This window comes from Panicum hallii, chromosome 5 (assembly GCF_002211085.1).
Source record: "Panicum hallii strain FIL2 chromosome 5, PHallii_v3.1, whole genome shotgun sequence".
Classification (NCBI taxonomy): domain Eukaryota; kingdom Viridiplantae; phylum Streptophyta; class Magnoliopsida; order Poales; family Poaceae; genus Panicum; species Panicum hallii.
This window is the reverse complement of record NC_038046.1, coordinates 50,222,985-50,245,382: the sequence shown is the minus strand read 5'-3', so window position 1 is coordinate 50,245,382 and position 22,398 is coordinate 50,222,985. Positions and strand designations below refer to the sequence as shown.

The window sequence follows — 22,398 nt, the reverse complement described above, 5'->3', positions numbered from 1 at the left end:
AGGCATCGTTTAGCCCGAACTGGAATGGGGCTCGTGTAAAATGAGAAAAAGAATCCTACGTGTGTGTCACTCTCACGCTTAGTTTGATCAGCTAACCACTTGTTTACACCCCATCACATACAAAAAGAAATCATTTGTATTTGTTTAACAAAAGCATAACAAAAAGAAGGTAAATATGCTACCACCTCTGTCCCTTCCTCTCTCTCTCTCTCTCTATCTCCTATGCACACATTTTTTTCAGCTCACAGCCACTCAGCTCTCATCGCCCGCTATATAAACATAGATCTCTTGCTCCCTTGCTTTCTCCCTTCCCTGGCCTTCCTTGTTGACCAGTTGTTGTGAGATTCACTCCACCCCTCTCTCCGTTTCTACACCGCCAGCTACCAGCAGCCGCTGTGCGATTAACAGCCAGTGTATGCACTACACCAGCAGGCGCGCGGCATGGCGGAGTGCGAGCGCGGCGGCGGCGGCGGCGGCGGCCGGTCCCCGTCCTCGTCCATGGACAGCAGCACCCACCCGGTGCTCTCCACGACGTCGTCGGGCTGCCGGCCGGCGGGCCGCCGGGACCTCAGCACCGACCTCCAGCTAGGGCTCAGCCTGTCGCCGGCGTCCTCCTCCCTCCTGGCCGCGGAGACCACGGCCATCCCTTCTACGCCAAGGTTTCTTTTCTTCTTGCCTGCGCAACTCCGTTTCAATTCTTAATTGATTAGCTTTTGTGGAATTGAAGTTGTAGTAGATGATATCAGGAGGTCGTACATGCAAGCAAGGCTCTTCCCCTCGGAGAACAAATAAATTAGGAGGATGCATGGCTAATCCGATAGCTCTTTTTCGTTTTTTTTGGGGGTGGGGGCGGGGCGGGGGGGGGGGGGGTGTCAATTGGTTACTCATATTAGATGAACCGTTGCCACCGTTTGTCTGCAGGAGATCAATTATATGCGTATATACATGCTGGGGAATTGGGGTTTCGAAAATTATCTGGTTCTTTACTTCTTTATGTTCTTCTCTAGACCTCTTCGCTCTCACATAGATAATATGCATGAGCCATGAGTTCATCAGCTTACAAGAGTTTTTGTTTTCGATTCGTTGTTGAATCAGTATTCTAAGAAAACATCTTAGATCTTAGATCATTTTCTTTCTTCTACACATGACCACGCCTATATAAAGCAGATCTTTGATTATATCCCTTATAATAATGTCCCAAGTTTGTATAGGAGTTTTAGTAGTGGTTCCTAATTGAAGAGAAACCGCGATATGGATTTCTCACATGCAAAGCGAACTGTCTTGGGTGTACGGTGTTCTGATCAGACAAACACTTGATTTTGCATCAATTTTTCCTAACTTTTCTTGGGCACATGAGCTTCTTTCATTTTTACGATCAACTTGAATACTTGATCATACTAAGAGAGGAGAGGTATATAGAGTCAGATTTATTTTATTCATTGAGCCAGACATTTCACTCTTTTTAAGATCCCTCACTGATCATTGCAATCTTCACAACTACTTCAGATTTGTTTTGTCGTTATCATATTTCAGAGATGTAGAGCGTCCCCAATTAATATCCAACAGCACTCTCCATCTAATTAGTTTCCTTGTGGACATCATCCACATTTATTAACAACACTTTCAACACGGACGGATGATGGGCAGGAACCAAGTACACCGTGATTGGCCACCGATCAAGCCGTTCCTCAGAAGCGCCTTGATGGCGTCAGCACGCCGGCGGCGGACATTGTTCGTGAAGGTGTACATGGAAGGCGTTCCAATCGGCCGGAAGCTGGACTTGCTCTTGCTGGAAGGGTACGACAGCCTCCTCGCCAAACTCCGCCACATGTTCAAGACTCCCATCACCTGTAAGTATATATGCATCCAGCTAACATCATTACCCTCAATTTTTTGAGGACGCGAAAACAGCAAAACTAGACATGTTTTCGGGATAATATATGAAAGCACCTAAGCCATCTGGTGCATGCAGAAATGGATAAATATGCATAATTGAGCGACAGAATGGATTGTAGTTATGCCATGCCAACACTAGCTTTTCTTGAGATTCTAGCCACTAGTTTTTGCTAGTACACGACCACCAATTTCGGAATTCTTTAGTTTTATGAGCAGTTCCTGTCTCGCACATCAAGTTTGAATAGATAAACTCAAGACATGCTGTCACATCTTGCTATAATATTATATTGTATGGCAATGCTTGCTGGTCGCTCTATAATCAATATGTGATATGATTAGATGCTGATGTTATGGAGTACCATCAACGAATTCCTCGCGAGAAGGCTGCACATATCCTCACCTATGAAGACCAGGATGGAGACTGGATGATGGTTGGCGATGTACCTTGGGAGTATGTTCCTTCTCCGATTAAATGATTCACTTGCATTTCATTTACTTTTAGTTAATCTTATCACTGTTCATTGTTCTGGCAGGCTCTTCCTTGCAAGTGTGAAGAAACTGAGGATTGCAAGAACAGATAAATGCTAGTGGCAAACTTATCCAAGCGGCGGACTTTATATTTCTTTCTTCTTTTTATATAGGTTCATTGAGAAAGATTTTGCTGAACAGAGCGGGAATGTGAAGCTGAGGCTATACTAACTGTGTACAGTATACTTAAGAAAATCAAACCTCGCTACCTCCCTAGAAAATATCAAAGTTCTGTCTTTTGTATGTTCGTTTTCTGTTTCTTTGACCTGTAAATACCATGGTTATTTGTTGAAGAGCAGAGAATTTGTATGCCAAATATTATAATCCAAGATATATATTTTCTTGCAAGCATGGAAAACGGAGTACTTGCAGAACTTTTCTTGTTCATTAATATTACAGTCACAAATAAGTATTGAAAGAGTGCGACACATGAAAGAGAGATATTTTTCCCCCTTTTGTGAAGCAACTTTCCCATCTTGTATTTATCCTTTTAAAAAATGAGCGGACCAAACTTGTACTACCATCTGGAGTTGGGTTTGGGGATAGCTTGATCTCTGGTTTTAACTGTTTGAAACAAAACAAGATATCCTACCTTCACTACTCAATTATTTAAAAAAATCTAACATTACAAAAGCATGAGACACCTAGACATAAATCATAATTGCACTTGTTACGAAGAGGAAAAGGTAGTGGGAGAACTTACGAATGTTGTCTTTGTGCTCTTGTAGCATATGTTTGCCTCCAATTCTATTGACAAAGGATGGCCAACTTCCTGTATGGTGCTAAATCACAACTGTATAATTCCACTTTAGTAAAAACATGAAACATGGAGACACAAAACTTAAATAAAGTTAATCTACTCACAATATGTGACACTTCATATCCCTTTATTTCTGCCACATATGCAACTCTGAGTAGCCACAGGAAAGAAAAAACAATAAGCTGAAACAGATCTAACCCAATGTGGAAGAAGGCTACAACTTGGAACCTTAACCTGAGGCCCTCATCTAACAGACAAGAGAATGTGCTCCAAATATGATCGAATCACAATCCAATAGTTGCAACAGATGCTGTGCTGCTTTGTTTCCTCCTTTTGCTGTGTAATTCGGCATGTAGTATTGATAATCCAACTATGAGGAATACATATACTGATCACATTGTTAGTAATGTAATTGTTCTTCATTTTGCTTGTTCACATATGGTTTGGATCGTATATTGCAGAATCAATGGCTGGGATGTTCATGAACCCTTGAGTATGCAAGAATCTGTTAACTGTATGTATGTCAAACATGTAGCGAGCTCATTGCTGAAGATTCATAACATAGAGGTTTGGCTCTCATCGTTAACTAAGCTGCATCCCTTCTCCTTCCTTAACTCCTGGAACCTCATCCATTTCCGCACCTCTTTTGCCTTCTCCAATCTTCCATGTGATGTGTAGATATTAGCAAGCAGGACATAGTTCCCGGTATTTCCAGGTTCAATCACAAACAGCTTCTTAGCAACTTCCTCTCCCATCTCAAGGTCCCTGCAATTCATGCAAGCTGAAAGTAGTGCCCCAAGGACTGATGCATCTGGCTTAACTCTCATCTGGTCAATGAATTGCTTTGCCTCACTTAGAAGGCCTGCTCGCCCAAACATGTCAACCATGCACGCATAATGCTCAGTCGAAGGTGTGATCTTATGAACTTGGGTCATCAAATTGAAGTACTTGCGTCCTTGCTCAACAAGTCCGCTGTGGCTACAGGAAGAGAGAACACTAACAAATGTGATGTGGTCTGGAGGGATGCCATGCTCTAGCATTTTCTCAAACATATCAACCGCCTGTAGTCCATGTCCATTCTGCTGCAGTGCAGTGATCATGGCCGTCCATGACATTACACAGAAGTGATCTTCTGCTACCTCAAATGCTTGGAGTGCATCGCCCAAGCTGCCACATTTTGAATACATGGTGATAAGCGAGCTAGCAACGCCATCGCTGTCCAAGAACCCTGTCTTGATTACAGAGGCATGTATGCTTGCTCCAAGAGCCCATGACAGCAGACATGCTGATGCCTGCAATGCAGTAGCATAGGACACATCATCGGGCAAGACACCATCCCTGACCATGGACTGGAACAAGATACAAGCTTCCTTGAAGCGGCTCTCATGAATGCAGGCACAAATGACAACGTTCCAAGTGATGACATCCCTGCAATCCATAGCATCGAACAGGACCAAAGCTTCCCGTGAGCATCCACACCTGGCGTACATGTCAAGAAGGGCATTGCTGACACAGACCGCACCCAGCTCCAGACCCACCTTGGCAGCGCACGCATGCACCTGGCGACCGAAGTCCACGGTGCCTGCCGAGGAGCAAGCGCTGAGCACACCTGACACGCTCACCTGATCAAGAGGCACCTCCCGCCCCTGCCCTGCCAGCTCCCTGAACACCGACAGTGCTTCGAGGCACATCTTGTTCCTGGCATAACCAACGAGAAGCGTGTTCCAGGACGCCGCGCCCGGGCAAGGCATTTCGTCGAACACCTTCCTGGACGCCGCCATGTCCCCGGCCTTGGCGTACGCATCGACCAACCCGGTGTAGACGAACACGTCGCGAGGAGGTACGGCCTTGGCGGCGCGCGCGTGGACCTGGCGGCCGCAGAGGGGCGGGAGGCCGGCGCAGGCGGCGAGGACGGCGGAGACGAGGTGGGGGCCGGGACGGAGTCCGCGGCATGCGCCCGCGAAGAGCGAGAACGCGAGGCCTGGGTGCGGGCGCGCGAGGGCGGAGACGAGGACCACGTAGGTGCGGAGGTTGGCGGCGGCGAGGTGCGCGCGGAGGGCGCGGAGCGCGTCGGCGAGGCGGCCCGCGGCGGCGTAGAGGGAGACGAGCTGCGTGAGGAGGACCGGGTGCGGGCGCGCGCCCGCGGAGACGACGAGGCGGGCGTGGAGCTGCGCGGCGTGAGCGGGGCAGGGGTGGCGCGCGCGGCGCAGCGCCGAGAGGAGGGCCGTCAGCTCGCGGACGCTGCCGCTGCTCGCGCTCATGCGCCGGGTCGCGGCACGGCGGCGGCTGTTCAGCCGATGGCGGGCTGCACTGCTGCTGTTGCTCTGCTTCGCCGTGGGCGGCGCGTGGCGCGGGCTTCCTAATCGGAATTTTTTAAAAAAAAGTTTAAAAAATTAAAAATCGAAAAAAGGTGCCGGTCTAGAACAATTCGAAAAATAGGTGCCTTCCGCCCAATCAACGGGCGGGATGAGACGTCCCGCCCATCCAACGGGCGGGGGGTCGAAAATTTTTTCGCACGCCCCCATCACGGGCCTCTTCGCGAAAGTTACACGCCATCCCGCCCTTCCAACGGGCGGGGGGTCTTCCGAGGGGCCTTCCGCCCGTAGGGAGGGCGGGAGGTTCCCCCGAGGGGCATCCCGCCCCCCCAACGGGCGGGAGGTTCTCCCGAGGGGCATCCCGCCCTTTCAACGGACGGGATGTCACCCCCCACTATTTAAGCCCCCCACCCACCCCTAATTCTCATAATATTCATCAAAAATCAACAAAAAAGAAAAGGAGGAGAGGAAGAGAGGAGAGGAGAGAAAGTGGCGAAACACTGTCCACACGTCGGTTTGGAGGTATATTCTCGTTATAATCGTATAATTACTAATTATTTTTACGAATATTTGTTAGGGTAGTTATACGTAGAATAGTTTTCAGTATTTTCAATAGCTTTTAGAGGGTAGTTCTATTTTAAATAGTTTTGAGTATTTTTAATAGTTTTTAGATATATTTCTTAGTGTAGTTATATTTTGAATAGTTTTTATAATTGCAATAGTTTTCAGATATATTTCTTAGGGTAGTTATATTTCGAATAGTTTTCAGTATTTTTAATAGCTTTTAGATATATTTCTTAGGGTAGTTATATTTTGAATAGTTTTTATAATTTTAATAGTTTTCAGATATATTTCTTAGGGTAGTAATATTTTGAATAGTTTTCAGTATTTTTAATAGCTTTTAGAAATATTTGTTAGGGTAGTTCTATTATAAATAGTTTTTAGTATTTTCAATAGTTTTTAGATATATTTCTTAGTGTAGTTATATTTTGAATAGTTTTTATAATTTCAATAGTTTTCAGATATATTTTTAGGGTAGTTATATTTTGAATAGTTTTTAGTATTTTAATAGCTTTTAGAAATATTTGTTAGGATAGTTCTATTATAAATAGTTTTTAGTATTTTCAATTGTTTGTAGGAATATGTCTTACGGTACTTATATTTTTCATAAAGATATGGCGCAGACACCGGAGCTCCTTGACGCGAACATCGACGAACGGCACAGGTCGTACCTGGCAGCGGTGGAGGGGCAGGAGCTTCACGAGTTGCGCCCTCGTATAGCAAAAGAGTTGTTGCACCTGGACGACCGCTGGCTTGACAGGTGATATTTTATATTTTTTACGAAACTAATGTATAGCTTGTACGATAATTGTAACCACAATGCAAAATATACAGGTTACGTGAGGCTGGTTTGCTGCCACTCGCACGTATGCTTCAGGCCGGCGACGACCAAGATGGTGGCGCCAAGAAGCGGATGCAGCTGGATCGCTCTCTACTTGTAGCGTTGGCGGACAGGTGGCGTTCGGAGACGCACACATTCCACTTGTCGTGCGGGGAGATGGCCCCCACGTTGCAGGACGTGTCGTACCTGCTCGGGCTTCCCATTGCGGGTGAAGCTGTTGGCCCGGTTGCTGTGCCACCTACCTGGAGGGCGGAGCTGCAGGAGCGGTTTGCTCCAGCGAACCCGCCACTTGTTGTGAACGTACCTGATTTGTCCGGCCCCGCCAAGAGTTGGGTAATACAATTTAGGGTACGTCCAATTATTTTTTAATTAATTTAATTGAATCATATGTGACTACCTCTAAGTATTGAACAAATATATTTCAGGCTCAGGATCTGCACCCTCTGGCTGGGCAGTACGAGGTGTGGCGATGCCTGGAGGCATATCTATTGTGGTTGTTCGGCTGGACTCTTTTCTGCAACTCTACCCGCAATTATATAGACAAGGTGCTCATGCAATACGCGCGCGATTGCGGATGCGGAGCCGGGCCAGATACCTGGGTGGAGCTGGGGATCAGCAGTGCTTGCTGCCACGTACCGAGGCCTTTGCCAGGCCTGTTTGAAGACGGAGAGGACCGCCGTCATCACAGGCTGCCCACTTCTGCTGCAGCTATGGTCGTACGAGCGATTCGCCATAGCACGCCCCCTAATCAGCGAGGAGCCTTATCCGTCCGAGATGTATGGGGTGTGGGACGAGGATAGCCCCACGATGGGTTTGCTTTGGACCGATCGACGGGTAAGCTCTTTAATTTACTGTTGTACGTTTCTGTATATGCAAATTACCGATGCAGTTGTGTAATTTTGCAAATGAGTTAGGCACATCGGCAGGTCCGAAAAGCATACCCGCAGTTCGTGTTCGAATTTGATCGGATGCGGCCACAGGATGTCATCTGGACCCCGTACACCGCTGCGGCTATCCAGACACGTGCGGCGGCGCACGGGTTGACTTCCCTCTGCACGCGTGACGAGGAGTACTGGCTCACAAAGGCGAACCTAGTGTTCGATATTCTCGTCGAGCCGTACTGCGTCGAGCGAGTGATGAGGCAGTTCGGGCAACGACAGCACTTTTCTCTTCTACCTCGAGCGTTCCAGGCCGTGCCGCGCAACCTACACGAGTAAGTTTGTGATAACTCGTTTTGTATTAATTATATAATCGTTATTATAAAGTAATGTTGTCTTTCAAATGTTTGCAACAGATATTCGCGCAGGGGATATCATGCCAACGAGGTCAACTGGGTCGTCAAGCTGCAGGAGTACGTAGAAGAGTGGCTTGACGCACGTGACGATGTGCGGGACGAGGGGCAGCCACACACGGAGGCGTCATACGGTGCATACCTCCGCTGGTACCTCCCTCGCACGCGTCCGTACGTCACTCTTTCACGTATTGATGACGTGGAGCATCAGCACCAGCCGACCATCTCGGACACGTATCCCTCATACCGTGATCAGGCACAGCGCGGCGCGGTACGTCTTTCGCAACTTGAATTATTAAATCTTTTTTATAAAAAATCGATAACAATATTACTCTGCATCCCATTACGTATGCAGATCGATCTGATCAACTTCGCGAAGGTCGAAGCTACATCTCAGATCACGTTGCTTGAACGTGGAGTACGTGTACCGGAGGCACAATACAAAGATAGCTTGCGTAAGATTCAAGACAACTTGACGCGAGGGTTACGTGCACTGACGTGTCGCGGCAGAGACGACGTGGGGGCCTCCAGTTCATCTCATGCGTCTGCCCACGTGTACACAGTTGGCCCGTCGACCTCTGCAGCACCGCACGCAGCGTCTAGCGGTACTGCTGCTAGTTCAAGCTGTAAGTCCTTTATAATTGCCATTTCGATCACCTTTAATTTACACGACTAATTTCGTTTCTTTTTATAGTCATGCACTCGACGGCAATGGGACCTCCTCCTGCAAGAATGGAGCCTCAGACGTTTGGCGCGTATGCTCCAGAAACGTCTCTCCCGTCGGGTTCGATGCCAGCTGCATCAGCTGCACCGTACTCTCAGGGCTATGCTCAGCATGCATGGTCGACGGGAGCTCCTGCATATGGTGGTCCATTCGGTGTGCCGGACTACGACGACTGGGAGGGCGGCTCTGCCACTTGGCCGGAGTTGGTGGGCGGCGGCGCCGAGCCTGACATCATTGGTCCATCCCAGACGTATGACGCTCCAGGTGCACAGTCCGAGGATGACCCGTTCACACCTGCACCTCCTCCGCCTCGTCCTCACCGTGCTCCAGATGCATTTACGTACTCGGAGGACCACATACGCCGACGTGCTAGGACTAGGGGGAAGGACCAAGAGAGCGCGAGGTTCGGGACAGGCGGGGTAGATACTCCTAATTCGGTGGACTTTTTATATTTAAACTGTTTTTGTATGATACTATTTTCTTTCTAATTGGTTGATGTATCGTACTATCGTAATATTTGGATTCTACGTTGCAAAACGTTATCGTTTAACCATCTTCATACGAGTTTTAGATACAGCAATCTTCTTCGTAAAATTGAATTAAAATTTTATATGTATACAAAAGAGTATGGCGAATAAATATTGTATTTGAAAATAGTCTAAATTTCAAATAGTTTGTAAATCATAAATTCCAACAAAAAATAACAAAAAAAATAAGCAGTGAACATCCCGCCCACTGGCCGGGCAGGATGCCTCCCGCCATCTGGCTGGGCGGGATGCTTCCCGTCCTCTGACCGGGCGGGATTCCTGCCTCAGGCATCTCTTCACGAATAAAAAACTTTTTTATTCGCGGAGAGACTCTCGGGAGGGGCCTGCAAATATTTTTTGGAACATCCCGCCCGCTGGATGGGTGGGATGTCCCCGGCCCCACGCCTCCTGCCCGATCAACAGGCAGGAGGCACCTATTTTTCGAATTGTTCCCAACTTGCACCCCTTTTTCAAATTTTAATTTCTTTAAACCTTTTTTTAAAAAAAACTCTCCTAATCGCAGCGTGGACCATAATGGCGGTCCAGTTTGACGGCCAGCTGGGTTGGGCCGTGGCTCCTCCAGATGGGCTGGCTGGGTGGGCCGTTTTGCCCGCGTAGGAAGACAACTTGGACCTGCCAGTTTGGTTGGAGTCCACGCTGCCGGGGCGGGGCGCAGTAAACTTTGACTAGAACATTAGACGCGGGACGGGCGCCCTACCGTTTAAACAATCAAATATAAATAAATTGAAGATAATAAAATGTGCATACCACAAAATAGGAGCAATAAAAAATTAAATATATTCACTGGCAAAAACATAGCATATTAGCCAATGAAGGTACTAATCTATACCAGAGTACAAAATTTCTGTAATCACATGACTTGAAAACACTAAATTAACCAAGATATGTCAATATGCAAATAACTACAGTTCCAGACCCGAATGACCTAGGCAACATGAAATCCTGAGCCAAGACGATCCAACATGCTACAAACTTTCATGATAGAAGTACTAATTATAACAGTTTCTTAGATTTGTTCTTGAATAGCAGCAAGAGGTGGCTTCATCGTCCATCATCAAAGCAAATCTTCACGGAGAGCCTTGACCTTCCGTTGTGATATTTTACTCTGCTTTAATATTTGTCATGTATTAATCAAAGAGCAAGTTGGTGATGCATTTGATATGTTATTTAAACCAACGAATTTGTTTAGTGGTTCATCTGTCTCATGCATTGAAGAGCAAATTAATGATGTATTTGAAAGCTTACTTAAAGTCTTAAACCAATGAATTTGTTTCAATGGTTCATAATTTTTTTTCACGAACACCCCTGATCACGGGTTCTTAATTTTAAAAAAGAGTAGCAGTATTCTTATAATATTAATCAAACAATACACTTATATTTTTGTATCCAACGACCACGTATATCTTCAGTTTTGCTTGTTAAAACCTGCTAATAAAGAAAGGTTGATCCGGTAAGGCTGACTAAAGACAACATGTATATGAAATTTGAAGCAAAACTAAAAACACAAATCAACCATCCAGTTGCCCAGTGTTACTTCCTTGTCATGATCTTGCAGGATTTGGAATGATTGAAATTGAACGGAAGAAGAAAGAAGTACTTTCAAGTAGCCATAGCATGAAGGAACACAAAATTGTAACACAAACCTGACTGAGTGTTAAAGCAGGCATGAATAGTCCATCAAAATGTAGGAGCCTCCAGGTTGCCAGAAAAAGAAGCAGAAAGCATTTGTCTAAGCAAAATGGCATCTGTTAGAAACAATGAAGAAACTGCTATGAGGTTTAAGCATGAGTTTTGTGGTTCAATATGATAGGAAGGAAGCATTTCCTTGTGGCCTACTAAGCAAATACAGTATACTTTTTTTTGGTGACAGCTATTAGTAATGTACACATATCTATGGCAGTAAAAGTATTGAAGTTTTTCTTTTTTTACTACCCATAAAAATAACTTTTCCTTTTTGTGTATTTTGAGGTACAAAATAGGAAACTATCATTGGTTTTTGTACTTCAGGTTCACGGCCAGCTACTGGTCATTAGTGTTGTCACTCCATGAAGATCAAAGATCTATGGAAACCAAAAGGTCAAACCTGGATAAAGTTCAGATTTTTTTGACCATGGCTTGAGCAATCGATATTGACAAATTCTCAAATGCTGGGCAATATGACGAACCTTAAATTAACCTACAAAGGGTGCCAAGGTTAGCATCTTGTAGTTATAACACAGTATAACAGGCAGGACTGCATGAGGCCTGTTGCCTGCACTGAATCCGCCTCTGTTGAGAAACCAAGTAGCAGTAGTTAAAGCACTTAAATGAAGTACCAATGTCATTTGTCAGACTGAATCATCTTTGATACGTCAAATAAATGCTCAAAGTGTAATTCATAAAGCTCAATCATTAACACAAAACAATGGTAGCCAAAATCTGAAAGACTGTAAATTGTTGATCTTGCTGTAACAAATGAATATGTGATTAGCAAGAAGATTAATTTAGTTGGGCCTATCTAAGAAGAACAAAACCTGATGAAATTTGGAAAGAAAAAAAAAGATGAGAACATCATGAGGAGGATTTCAATTTGAGGAAGATGATCCTATGATTTCTATATCCACACACGGGAGAGTGAGAGAGGTGGTCAGAGAAGATAGCAGTAGGGATGGCATCGAGATCTGATTCCATATATGAGAGTCCAGGAATGACAGAGATCGTCAGCATAGCAAGGTGACCTTCAGTCGAGCTTAGCGTATGGGAGACCAGCGCTGCCAGGGATGAAAGCCTCCTGTGCAAGGTCGCATCAGCGCAGGGACAGGAACGGAAAGGGCGTCGGTGTGGCGGCCTCCACGCACAGACGTAGGCGCTGCTTCGCCTTCTCCGAAGCCCGCCGCACGCCGTAGTTGGGGCTGGCTATCTGAAGACGACGGCGTCGGGTTGGGCGGGCGGCGCAGAGTATGACGGCCAGTCGGCGACAGGGTTGAGGGGAGTAGCGCCTTGCAGGAGACCGATTACAACATGGGAGGAAGTGGAGAGGAGCAGTCTGCAAGCCCTCGGCGCCTGCCATTCATGAGCATATCCGGCGCTTGTCGCTGTGCTTGAGCTCGAGGTCCTGCTGGAGGCTCCTCCGCGCCGGCCACCGCGGCTCCCGCAAGCCACGCATGGGTCGCCGCCTCGCTCCTCCCCGCCGCTGCAAACGGTCATCCCCTGGCGCGACGGTGCTGGAGGAGCAGTGTGGAGACCGGGGATGCATCTCCGACCGCCGCGCACAGGTCGTTTCCGCCCCGCTGCTCCCATCACCGGTGCCCCACTGCTCCCGTCGTCCCGTGCGCGGGTCGCCCGCCATGGGCAGCAGGGAGAGAGGAATCAAGGGAGAGGAGAAGGGGGGGGGGGGGGGGGAGCTCTCTCGCGCACCAGGGGCAGCAGGGGGAGGAGAGAGGGGCAGCAGGGAGGGCTGCTGTGCCCGCCCAAGCACCGGCGTTGGCCGGACCGCGCTGCAGCGGCGTCCAAGCTCGAGGCGGTGCCGGAGATCCTAGGCGGCGACGCCTGGGGTCTAGCTGAGGAGCGCCAGGGTGAGGTCGGGCGGAGGAGGGGCGGCATGGTGGAGCTCCGTGGCAGAGCCGGGCGGAGGAACGGGGCGCTGCTGCCCCCCGCGCCGGATCTGGATCCAGCGGGAGCGGGCGGAGCGGCGGAGGCAGGCGGAGAGGGAGAAGGGGAGGGGAGGTGGCGGCAGAGAGCCAGAGAGTTGGGAGAGAGAGGGCGGCGGCGGGGAGGAGAGATGGAGAGAGAGGTCGTCGGGGAGGAGAGCGAGGGAGAGAGAACGGGTTTGGGGCTGTGGGAGGGGCGTTTCGCAAAAATGGCTCGCTGGGGAAAATAAACATTAGTCCTGGAGCTTATTTGAAAAATATATGAACGTGAGAACTGATCCGGATGAATTGGGTTTAGTTATAATTATTAAAATATAGGAGAGCTCTTTTGCAAAATAGCTAGGACTCGCGGTTATCAACACGCGTCCTATTTTCCCCGTGGAATGCGGGAGAAGGCCAAACGGGAGGATCTTTTAATTATTTTGATTGAGGCGTGGTATACAGTCGGCCCGCCTGCGCCTAGCCATGTAGTTTCCTCTCACACTCGTGCCACACGCCTAAGGCTATCCGCACCGCACCATCTCTAAACTCACCTCTAAATGAGCATGGCCCACTTGTCAGAGCCGATTTAGAGATCAGTGAAACGCAGCTCTCCGCCGCTGTCCCGCCTCTATCCCCATCAGCAAACCAACCGTCTCCTCCCTCCCACCCCAACCCGCTGCTCTCTGCTGCCCCTTTCTCCTTGCTCCCTTCCCCTTCTCCCTCCCTGCCGGCGGCGTCCCGGCGCGGGGGCCCGACGACCTCCTTTTCCTCCTGGCCCGTGAGCTCCTTGTCGATTCCTTGTAGCTACGAGTGGCCATGGCCTAGAAGCATCCATTTGAGCTATCATCTGCCCAATCTGGCAGCCCAGATAGCCGGATTTGATCTCGGCATGGCTGGCTGCTAGGGTTCGTCGCCTGTTCCCTCCACTCTATCGAGGTCCTATTCTTTCCACCCCCGTCGCTTGTTCCCTCCACGACCATGGCAGGGTGCTTTTGGTTCTTCCATGTGTAGAATGTGGGTGATAGAGGAAGAGGAGGATGGAGATGATTTTCATTTGATTGTTGATGAAGACAACTTGGAGGTACTAGAGTCGTTCGAGCTCGAGAATGCTGGACCCTCTCGTCGTAGACGTTGTTCTGATGGTCCACCAAAGAAGATATGACAGAGGGATCATGCGGTCGGGGATGCAAGGATCCGTGCTAACTACTTTGGTCCCAATCCTGTTTAGTTGGCGTTCCAGTTCCGTCGATGGTGCGTTTCTATAATCTGGTAGTCATGGATTGCTTCATGTGTTACTTTGCAGTACATTGACAACCTTATTTTTGTGTGCAGGTTTCAAATTTGTGTCCATGTGTTTGAGTGCCTTGTTGAAGCGATTGAAGGTGCAGACTCCTATTTCAAGCAAAAGGAGGATGCCATTGGCCATCTTGGGCTCAATGGTTTGCAAAAAGGCAGTTGCTGCTATTCGCATTCTTGCATATGGTCTACCTGCTGATGTTGGAGATGAGTATGTCCGTATTGGTGATTCAACTGCTCGTAAGGCTCTCCACCATTTTTGTCGGGCTATCATTTCTGTATTCGGGGAGTACTACCTACATGCTCCGAACGCAGAAGATTTAGCAAGGCTTCTCAGAATTGTAGAGCAACGTGGATTTCCAAGAATGTTAGGAAGCATTGATTGTATGCACGGAGAGTGGCGCAATTGCCCCTCGGAATATAAAGGCATGTTCACAGGGCGTGGGAAGCATCCATCCATGATACTTGAGGCGGTAGCTTTGCATGACCTTTGGATATGGTATGCCTATTTTGACATGCCAGGCAGCTGCAATGATATTGATGTCCTTCAAAAGTCGCCCGTCTTCTCCGCATATTTGAAAGGCCAAGCAGCTCTGGTATCATTCACCGTTAATGTTCGCACGTATGACATGGGTTATTATCTTGCTGATGGTATATACCCCAATTGGCCGACTTTTGTGAAGACTGTATCCCATCCTCTGGATATGAAGGCAGCACACTTTGCTAAGGAGCAGAAAAAAGTTCGTAAAGATATTGAGCGCACTTTTGGTGTCCTTCAGTATAGGTGGGCTATTGTTCGAGGCCCTGCATACGGTTGGAATCGTGAACAGATTAGGGACATTTTGACAGTGTGCATAATTATGCATAATATGATTATCGAGGATGAAGAGAAACTTGCGGAGAACTCGGACTACGACAATGTTGGGGTTCATGCTACTCCATACCAGACCGTAACCCAAGAGAGATCATAGTACATTAATAAACATCAAAGTTGAAGAATACTGCCATCCATAGCCAGTTACAGATGGATCTCATCGAACACCAATGGATGAGGCATGGTTCATCCTAATCTAGGTACTGCAACATGGGTTCCGAATTCTTGTTATGCATGTTACTAAAGTAAATAAATATCTTAATTCATTCTTGTTTCAGAAACTGCTGAAGGAACATTTGTTATGATCGGGGTGACATACAAAAGGAAGAAGAAGAAAGGAGGTTGCCGTGCCGGCCGGTGCACAGGATGCCAGCCGTGCCCGAACAACTCACTTGTGCACAATGGGGCGATCTGATTTTTATATGGCAGCTTTCTGTATGTGGTCAGTGTAGTTTTGTTTATTTAGGCAATGTAGCTAGGACTGCACACAATGGACTTCAGAAACTAGTACTGGAGTCACCTTCCTGATGGCAAACATAACATATTTCAGAAACTAATACAGATGCATATTTCATAAACTAGTATTGGAGTTCACAATTATTAATAGTACAACACAGCCACTGCAAGGTAGCCTCAACTAGGACAATCCTCAATGCAACACATTACAACACTAGTTTAAGGGTCTACACTGTCATCTACGTTGGCACCAATGTTCTTCAGCATCTCTTGTTGTTTCTTTTCATAGTACTTGCGGAGGGGCGGAGCACACTTGTTCAGATCAATCCCGAGGATGCGCTCTTCCTCGTGTGTTTGTAGTATGTCAGCTTTCTTACACATGATCCGCAGTTTCTCTTCCTCAATTGCTACCATGTGCTGATTGTGTTGGCCACCTCATCGTACCTCTGTGACTCGATGGCTGCCATTTGCTCATAGCGAGAGCCTTTCTTCGCATTTTCTTCTTGCCATATTGAAATCTTTTGTATCGATAGGTCCTGCAACTTTGAAACATACTGAGATGAATCTGACGAAGAGGAAAAGGCTGATTTCTTAGCTGCTCTTTTAGTTGCATCCCTCCCCATAGGCCTCTTGCTCCCTGAGTACTAAGAAGACGGTGTCTCCGGGTCATGATCGATGTTGGTGGCGGCTGTGGGAATGTGATCGGCTATTGCATCGTTGTCTCCAGGTCGTGCCCCTCTCATGTTGAGCTCCATCCACTTAGGCTCATCCTTCAGCAAATCCTAGCAATGCATGCAAATAAACGGGTATTGTTCGATGTCTGCAAAGTTAGCTAGAGCTAAAGAGGTCTGCAAAAAGGGTACACAATGTTAGAATTATGAAGCAAAATGTGGTTCAAACCAAATGCCAATAACAGATCAAATTTTGTTAGTAAAAGGATGGTTAGATCGCTCACCTTATCTGCATCACTTATCCCGCTCGGATTGTCTCGAAGAACATTTGCCATGTGCCCTGCAAATTTACTCGCTTCAGCCTTGATAGTTTCCCAACGACTCTGCAGCGATCTGAAACTTCTCTCAGGAAAGGAACTCCTCTTGTTATTGTACTGGCTTGTAATCCTAGCCCAGAACCCCTCCTTCTTCTGCCCTGTGTTTATAATTGGGTCATAGCTAATCTCCAACCATGACTTCACAAGGAACATATCTTCTTTTGGGGAGAAGTTGGATAACTTGCTGCGACTAGGTACGACCTTGCGTTGTCGACCAGCTGCCACCGATGCTCCTTCCCCATCACCCTGACTCTCTTTCATTACTGCTGCTTCAACACTCGACCGTTGCAGCGACTGGCTGATTTTGAGCATGGGGTGCAGGAGATGATGCTGGAGTTGGGAGTGGCATGAACCCTTGGTTCAGAGCTGCGGTCCACCCTCCCTGGAAAAATGGGTACTGCTGAGCAGATGGTTGCAATCCTGGGTTCCACCCTCCATAGAAGCCTAATATTGGAAGACCCCAGCCGAAACCGGTAATATCATCACCAGCTTCATCACAATTATTAGGATTTATCCTGCAATAAAATGAAGTAAATGGTACAATGAGTATAGCAGAAGAACATCCAAATTCTTTAAGCAGCGGGTGTGCTGGTCCTAGCATTTCTAAATTAGCATAGCATAGCATCTGTCGGATTATAATATCATTAGATTTCAGTGGCACAGTTGATGGCAAATTGGCAATCACACCAAAAGTTGCATTAGGGATGGCCTAGACCTGGGCACTGAAACCTAACAACACAATTAATTAAAACTCATCTGCTCAGCCATTTGCTAATAAAATACCAGTGGCTTGTTAAGCATAGGAGGTCCTATGGTTACCTGATATAAGAGATTCAGAAAATAGCTACAATAATGTTGTAGCAATTTAAATGAAATCTGGCAGTTGAAGTAAGAATATGCGACCGCGGCAGGGCCGGTGGGGCGAGTGCGGCGGCTCACAACAGAGCCGGCGGGGCCATCGCGGCGGCTTGCAGTGGGGACAGCGGGCCAACCGCGACGGGGCTGGCAGGGCCACTGCGGTGGGTCGCAGAGGCCACGGCGGGCGAGCGCCTCCAGATCTAGAGGCTGCACAGACTGTAAGGATAGGGATTACCTTCTCCATCGATGGCGAATGGGCAACCGCGCTATAGAGCTTTCCTCTGAGTCCGTCCGCGCCCGCCTCAACTCTCTCCGCCGCCGCCGACAGGGTGGGTGACGCTTCCCGCCCCCCTTCGCTGACCCACCCCTGCACTCTGCGGCTGGCACTGCCTCCTCCTCCCCTCCCTCCCCAATGCCCTCGGATTCGAGGGAGACCGCCGGCTTCTCCAGGATGCCATCGAGGAGTCCGCGGACACTTGCAGGGCTACCGCGAGAGGAGCGGCTGCTGCGGTGGAGTGGATAGAGGTGGAGAGGACGGGCGCTAGGTTTGTAGATTTTCTATAGTGAACGGAATGATTGGGAGCGGATAGAGTTGTGCAGTGCGGGAGTCCGGAGTGTATATTTGCAGTTCAGGGCGGTTTGGAGCTGTTCGGTGCGGATAGCCTAAGGCGTAGTGATTGGTCAAGACTTTCCTTTCTCTTTTTTTCCCTAGCCTACTCTTTGCAAGAATATCCGTTGGGTTAGCATTTAGCAGACCACCAAACCCATGATCTCGCAATGACAAGTCAAAGAGTGACACGTGATTCGTGGGTGGGGAGTCGCTATCTGGGCTGTTAGCTGATGCCACGACTTGGATGAAGCCGCCTCCTGGTACATTTTTCTTTCTTGCGAGGATTGTATTCTCCAAAGTCAGCTTGTGAGTTGTGATGCCTTCTGTAGATAGAGAACTAGTAGAGATTGATGTCTACTTCCTTTGATTAAGCCTCCCCAAAACATTTTTTTTAGCTTTTCCGTCTTGTAAAGCTGTACTGCTGCATAGCTCCTCCCGGAGAAGTAAGAGGCAGCAAGCAACAGACCATCGGATGAAGCAAGGTAGCAAAATGTACAAAACTAGAACCATCTCCTTGCTTAGGACGTATCCAACGACCAATAGTCCACATAAGCTAGTTAAGCCATCCACGTCCGATTGTAGCTATGTTGAGGTTTAAGAGAGGAGTGGTCAAAAGAGAGGAAAAAACTATTATAATGCACTTAGATAAATGTGACCACTATTACGTCTATACGTGGATCTATAATAGTTTCAAAAGGATGTTATAACTAGACTATTGGAGATTTTTTTTTCTAGTATTGTGCTACCTATTGATAACATGAATATGCTTAGAGCTAAGCTGACTCTAGTTTTGGGGAGACACTTTGCTGTGTGTGTGTTGGGGAGGGGGGGGGGGGGGGGGGGGGGGCGGAGGGGGGCGCTAACCAAGTCTCAGCTAAACTGATTCAAGTACATTTGCTCCTAATATTTCTTTTGCGAAAACGAAACCACCTAACCGTTCCGTGTATAGCTCTCAAATATTTACTAGCAGATGTTTTTTTAAAAAATTACATAGGGCCAAACACTAACTCTTTATAAAAGAAAAAAAACATTTCGATCACATAATATTTTTGTTCGATCACATGATCTTTTTGTTTCTTCTTTTTATCAAGAAAAGTATTGTCAACTACTAATATTTTTTTTTGGTAACTTATAGTAACAAAGGGCACGCAGAGAAAAAGTGAATAATTTAATTACTGTTTGAGCTGGTGGCGTTTGTTCTCCAAACAACCCGTAACAAGGAAACACCTGCCGATCGAATCGCATCATTAGTTCATCACTCGTCACCGACCCACACAGACGATGAGACGAGTCCTCCGGTCAGTTATTGTCCGCACACGTATAAATCCACACGACCCTCGGATCTCCTGCCGCGGCTGCCCATAGCTGTTTAGTGTGGACGCATCAAACAGCCAGTTGGAGAGGAAGGGGAGCCACCTCCACGGAGCAAGATGAAGGAGGGCACGGCGAACTGCATCGACATCCTCATCGCCATCATCCTGCCGCCTCTCGGCGTCTTCCTCAAGTTCGGCTGCAAGGTTTGTACTTCCCCTAGTCCCCTCTCCCCATCCAGCGCCTCGAGGCCCTCGATCAAACCAACTACGCGCGCGCCGCTCCTTCAGGCGGCGCCGGCGATCTGACCGACGGCCTGACGGGCGGTTGCGCTCTGCTGTCTGCTCACCCACCTGATAAAATTTCGATGTCGGGCCTCCAGGTCGAGTTCTGGCTCTGCCTCTTGCTCACCATCCTCGGCTACCTTCCGGGGATCATCTACGCGATCTACGCCATCACCAAGTAGTGGTATGAGAACAGCGCAACACTTGGAGAGAAGGTGAGAACTGACCAACATCCTGTCAGGTTGATCGAGCGCTTGGACAAGCGGAGTAATATGGACACGAACTGTCTGCCTACCAGCTTCAGCATACTAGCTAATCTCTTGCTCTGCTGTTAATTTCTGGACGCAGGAATCATGCAGGGTGTAAACTTCTTACCAGTGTCTTCTAGTTTGGAGATTGATTGTCATGCTACTACTGAATTCTGATTGAACTCTAGTTTCTTAATTGCTTCGTGTCCATCGATCGGTCTGATTATTTGTGGATCCGTCCTAAAACGATACAGTATTTCGTGTGAAAAGTTCCTGAAAAATTGTGCTGCTTTGCTTTTGCAAGCAGTGGTCTCTGTAAATTTGTCTCGATCGGTGATAATAGTAATGTATATTGCTTGGTGATTTTGGATGGTTCTCCAATCTCCACCAGGCGCTGTCATGTACTGGTATATCAGTAAGGGCGCGGGGTTTGCTTGTTACCTTGAGGCCTCGTATGGAAGCCCACTTTTCCTGCCTTTTTCCGGGCTCGTGCCCCATGAGGAAGTCGCGCCCGGCCAGATTCCCCTGGCGTTTGGAAGCCAACCCGCGGGGGAGCCCGACCCGAGCCCCTCGTTTTCCTTGGGGCCAGTGCTCCTCGCCTAGCGATATCAATGGATACTCGAAACCCGAAACCTGACAGGTAAAAACCCTATTAAGGCACGGGTATGGGATAACTTTTGCACCTATGGATATGAAGATGAGTAAAAAATTGTACCCAACGATACGACGGGTACGGGTACGGAATCATGTACCCATAACCGTTTACCCATTTACCCATTTATTTTTAGTTAAATTAAATATTTTAGCCAGCCCAAATGAAAAAAAAAATAGGCCAAAGGCCCAGCTAGCCATGGTCTCTAAACAACTCAGCCCACCCAGGTCACCCAGCAGCCAGCGAACAGGAGCAGCGAAGCGTGATTGCGTGAAGCGTCGATTACGATTAGATTTCGATCGGGTGACTCGCTTCGCTCAGCCTCCATGACCGTGACCCTCCGTTCACAGGAGCTGCGCCTGCGCCCAGGACCAGGGCTTCTGCCGTCGCCGCGGCGCTGCGCCCAGGGACTCCGCCGTTGCCGCGCTGCGCCCAGGGACTCTGTTGTTGCCGCGCCGAGGAGCTGCACCTAGGTCGCCGCGCCGCGCCCAGGGCCTCCACCGTCGCCGCGCCTAGGAGGCAGGAGCTGTGCCCAGGCCATCGGCGCCGTCGAACGAGCCCGCCGCCATGGATTCGGGCAATGATGCTGCTGGTTCAAGCAGTCCACCCTTCGGATTCGAAAGTATGGATTCGAAGGTATAACTATAACCTTAACTTAATTCTTGGTCTGTTACCTCTAACTAACCGGCATTCGCGTAGTCTCGCTCTAACACTACCATCTGAAAGGGACGCCAGTCCTAACCAAGAACCACCAACTACTACTACTGACACCCTTGCTGCTGTACCATCAACTGATGATGGTGGTAGACCTCGTACCATTGCGCTTGCATGTAGGCCACCTCCACATCCAACAGGCAGAGGTTCTGCTGTGAAAAAACAATCTGCCGCTGTTGGAACCAAGACTGTAAGTACGTCTACAACAAAGAGAAAGACTAATGGCGCCCGGCTTGCAAGTACACTAATCCCGAGTACCCCAGAAGCTACTTCCTCTTGTGTCCAGCTACTCAACTCTCTAGGGTTCAATTTTGAAGCTTGTTATTCATTTTTTATCTTTGTCCTAACAGATATATCATGTATATGTAGTTACAATATGTATTGTGCATGCTAGTGTATTTATCTTTAAGTTGGAAAATTTTTAGATTTACCACATCGGAGAGTAACAGCTTGCTCGAATCACATGAGCAAACTTCAGCGCCTATCCAAGTTGATGACGACGACGAAGATGAGGGGGTGGACGTTGCTGGAGATGAGAACACCTGCAGAAAAGCAAAGAGGAAGCGCACTTCCTGTGTTTGGAACGAATTCAAAGAGGTAGAAGTCATGGGTGCACTGAAGGCCTAGTGTATCCATTGTCACAAAAAACTGACTGCTAAAAGCGGCAGTGGAACAAAACATCTTCATTGCCATCTTAGAACATGCACAATGAGGAAGATTAAGTTAGGTGGGTTTAAAACAAACAAGGTCTTAGCTCAATCGTCTCTAAGGATGAACTCTCAAGAAGGAGGAAAAGTGTTATTGGAACACTACATGTTTGATCAAGATGTAGCTAGACAAGCACTTGCTTCAATGATCACACTTCATGAGTATCCTTTGTGTATGGTTGATCATATTGGTTTTAGAAGATTTGAAAGTTCACTTCAACCATTATTCAAGATGGTGTCTAGGAACACTATTAGGTAAGAAAAC

At 47.8% G+C, this 22,398-nt stretch overlaps 4 protein-coding genes and 2 long non-coding RNA genes across 10 annotated transcripts; 2 read left to right on the top strand and 4 right to left on the bottom strand.

Moving 5' to 3' along the window:
* Positions 1 to 263: 263 nt before the first annotated feature.
* On the top strand, positions 264 to 2,789 carry LOC112893973 (auxin-responsive protein IAA4-like). Its single transcript, XM_025961519.1, has 4 exons — positions 264 to 659; positions 1,648 to 1,850; positions 2,236 to 2,347; positions 2,430 to 2,789. Exons 1-4 carry the CDS (start codon positions 442 to 444, stop codon positions 2,482 to 2,484), a joined length of 588 nt encoding a protein of 195 aa, XP_025817304.1. The 5' UTR covers positions 264 to 441; the 3' UTR covers positions 2,485 to 2,789.
* A 949-nt stretch (positions 2,790 to 3,738) lies between these two features.
* Positions 3,739 to 4,530, bottom strand: LOC112892723 (pentatricopeptide repeat-containing protein At2g22070-like). Its single transcript, XM_025959847.1, has one exon. The coding sequence runs from the start codon at positions 4,528 to 4,530 to the stop codon at positions 3,739 to 3,741; it is 792 nt and encodes a 263-aa protein (XP_025815632.1).
* Positions 4,429 to 5,475, bottom strand: LOC112893972 (pentatricopeptide repeat-containing protein At3g21470-like). 3 transcript variants are annotated; one of them, XM_025961516.1, is made up of 2 exons: positions 4,702 to 5,475; positions 4,429 to 4,612 (listed from the first exon to the last, which is right to left on the bottom strand). In XM_025961516.1, the coding sequence occupies exons 1-2, from the start codon at positions 5,443 to 5,445 to the stop codon at positions 4,568 to 4,570; spliced, it is 789 nt and encodes a 262-aa protein (XP_025817301.1). In that variant the 5' UTR covers positions 5,446 to 5,475; the 3' UTR covers positions 4,429 to 4,567. The 3 variants fall into 3 exon arrangements, with proteins under 3 accessions (XP_025817301.1, XP_025817302.1, XP_025817303.1); XM_025961517.1 differs by having other exon boundaries at positions 4,723 to 5,475; XM_025961518.1 differs by having other exon boundaries at positions 4,807 to 5,475.
* Positions 5,476 to 10,223: 4,748 nt separating this feature from the next.
* Positions 10,224 to 13,293, bottom strand: LOC112895505. Of its 3 annotated transcripts, none has more exons than XR_003229198.1 (2): positions 11,548 to 13,293; positions 10,224 to 11,209 (listed from the first exon to the last, which is right to left on the bottom strand). It is a non-coding gene; the product is annotated as an uncharacterized LOC112895505 (long non-coding RNA). The 3 variants fall into 3 exon arrangements; XR_003229199.1 differs by having other exon boundaries at positions 10,224 to 11,193; XR_003229197.1 differs by having other exon boundaries at positions 11,630 to 13,292.
* A 2,521-nt stretch (positions 13,294 to 15,814) lies between these two features.
* Positions 15,815 to 17,924, bottom strand: LOC112895333. Its single transcript, XR_003229178.1, has 3 exons — positions 17,843 to 17,924; positions 16,657 to 17,264; positions 15,815 to 16,549 (listed from the first exon to the last, which is right to left on the bottom strand). It is a non-coding gene; the product is annotated as an uncharacterized LOC112895333 (long non-coding RNA).
* Positions 17,925 to 19,535: 1,611 nt separating this feature from the next.
* On the top strand, positions 19,536 to 20,470 carry LOC112893906 (hydrophobic protein LTI6B-like). Its single transcript, XM_025961434.1, has 3 exons — positions 19,536 to 19,734; positions 19,911 to 20,027; positions 20,161 to 20,470. The coding sequence occupies exons 1-2, from the start codon at positions 19,648 to 19,650 to the stop codon at positions 19,992 to 19,994; spliced, it is 171 nt and encodes a 56-aa protein (XP_025817219.1). The 5' UTR covers positions 19,536 to 19,647; the 3' UTR covers positions 19,995 to 20,027; positions 20,161 to 20,470.
* The last annotated feature ends 1,928 nt before the right edge of the window (positions 20,471 to 22,398 follow it).